Source organism: Anneissia japonica, unplaced genomic scaffold (assembly GCF_011630105.1).
Source record: "Anneissia japonica isolate Jap-2015-1 unplaced genomic scaffold, ASM1163010v1 scaffold54294_len1096_cov249, whole genome shotgun sequence".
In the NCBI taxonomy this organism is placed as follows: domain Eukaryota; kingdom Metazoa; phylum Echinodermata; class Crinoidea; order Comatulida; family Comatulidae; genus Anneissia; species Anneissia japonica.
Window position 1 is genome coordinate 1 of NW_022731449.1, and position 1,096 is coordinate 1,096.

A 1,096-nucleotide genomic window follows, 5' to 3' on the forward strand; every position below is an offset into this window, starting at 1 on the left:
TTTTCGTCTTCCTCTTGCATATGGTTAGTTAACTGAATGATATGGTCTTCCCAAGTTTTCTTTTCGTCTTCATATGTGGCATCCCGACCTTTGGCTTTCAGATAGAATAAATGGATTTTCACACCCTGTAATATTAAGTTCGCAACTCCTTTCATCATTTTTTGAACTCGTCCGCGGTCGTTTTCTGTATATTTTATGGCTGTTTCTATAATGTTATCCGACAGAACAGTTTTCCCCATCATACCGCTCCAGAGTTTGTACGTGGCGCTTCCGTAAGACGACTCGTAAGCAGTGATAAATGTCGCCTTCTGTCCTTCTACAGCCTCAGCTGAAGCGCTTAGAAATTGTTCTAAGCGGTGAGACAAAGCCGATATTGTGTGATCATATTCTCCATACTGCGCTTTTAGGGATGTTTCATGAATAAGATTTTTTACTTCGTCAAATTGCTCAAACACTTGGTCAAATTTTTGGTCCATTTCCTCGAATTTTTTTTTCATTAATTGCATTTCAGGAGACGGCGACTGTGGCAAGAATATGGTAATCAACGCTATTGCTGGACCAATGGCACCCAGGAATGGCCCAATTTTCGATGCGATCTCGCCGATTTTACCAAAAGTCTTTGACAAATTTTCATCAGCTAAAACTTGGACGATCGCATTTCCGGCTTCTACACCAGCATTGACCTTGCCAAGAATTTCTTCTTCATCCGCTCCGTAGCCCGATGAAACGAAAACCAAAACGCATATTAAAGCGAGATACATAGTTTTCTTGTTGAGCCTGAAAAGAAAAAAAAATCCATGTAGAAGCTAACAGGAAATAATTTCTAGATCTATAGCAAAGTTGAGATACAGGATTACCTTTAACACACCTACGTTCTAACATGGATATTTTTATTTAATTATGAAACTAACTTTATACAAAATATTATAAACCAAAAAAAAAATAGTTTGCTTTTTAAAAGAGACCGGACAAATTGATCAGGCGTTAGAAACAAAGGGTAGATTTACAGGGGTGCTGCTGCCCCAATTTAGAAAAAAAATGTTATAAATACTGAAATATGAAAAAGAATTATCCAATAAGATGCACAAATAATAAA

General features: G+C 37.2%; 1 protein-coding gene across 1 annotated transcript; it reads right to left on the minus strand.

The window, feature by feature from the left end:
* Nucleotides 1–5: 5 nt before the first annotated feature.
* On the minus strand, nucleotides 6–796 carry LOC117115383 (the record flags this gene model as incomplete). The annotated part of the gene is made up of 1 exon (XM_033259153.1): nucleotides 6–796. A coding segment is annotated over exon 1 (756 nt), but the record flags the coding sequence as incomplete, so codon positions are not given.
* Nucleotides 797–1,096: the final 300 nt, after the last annotated feature.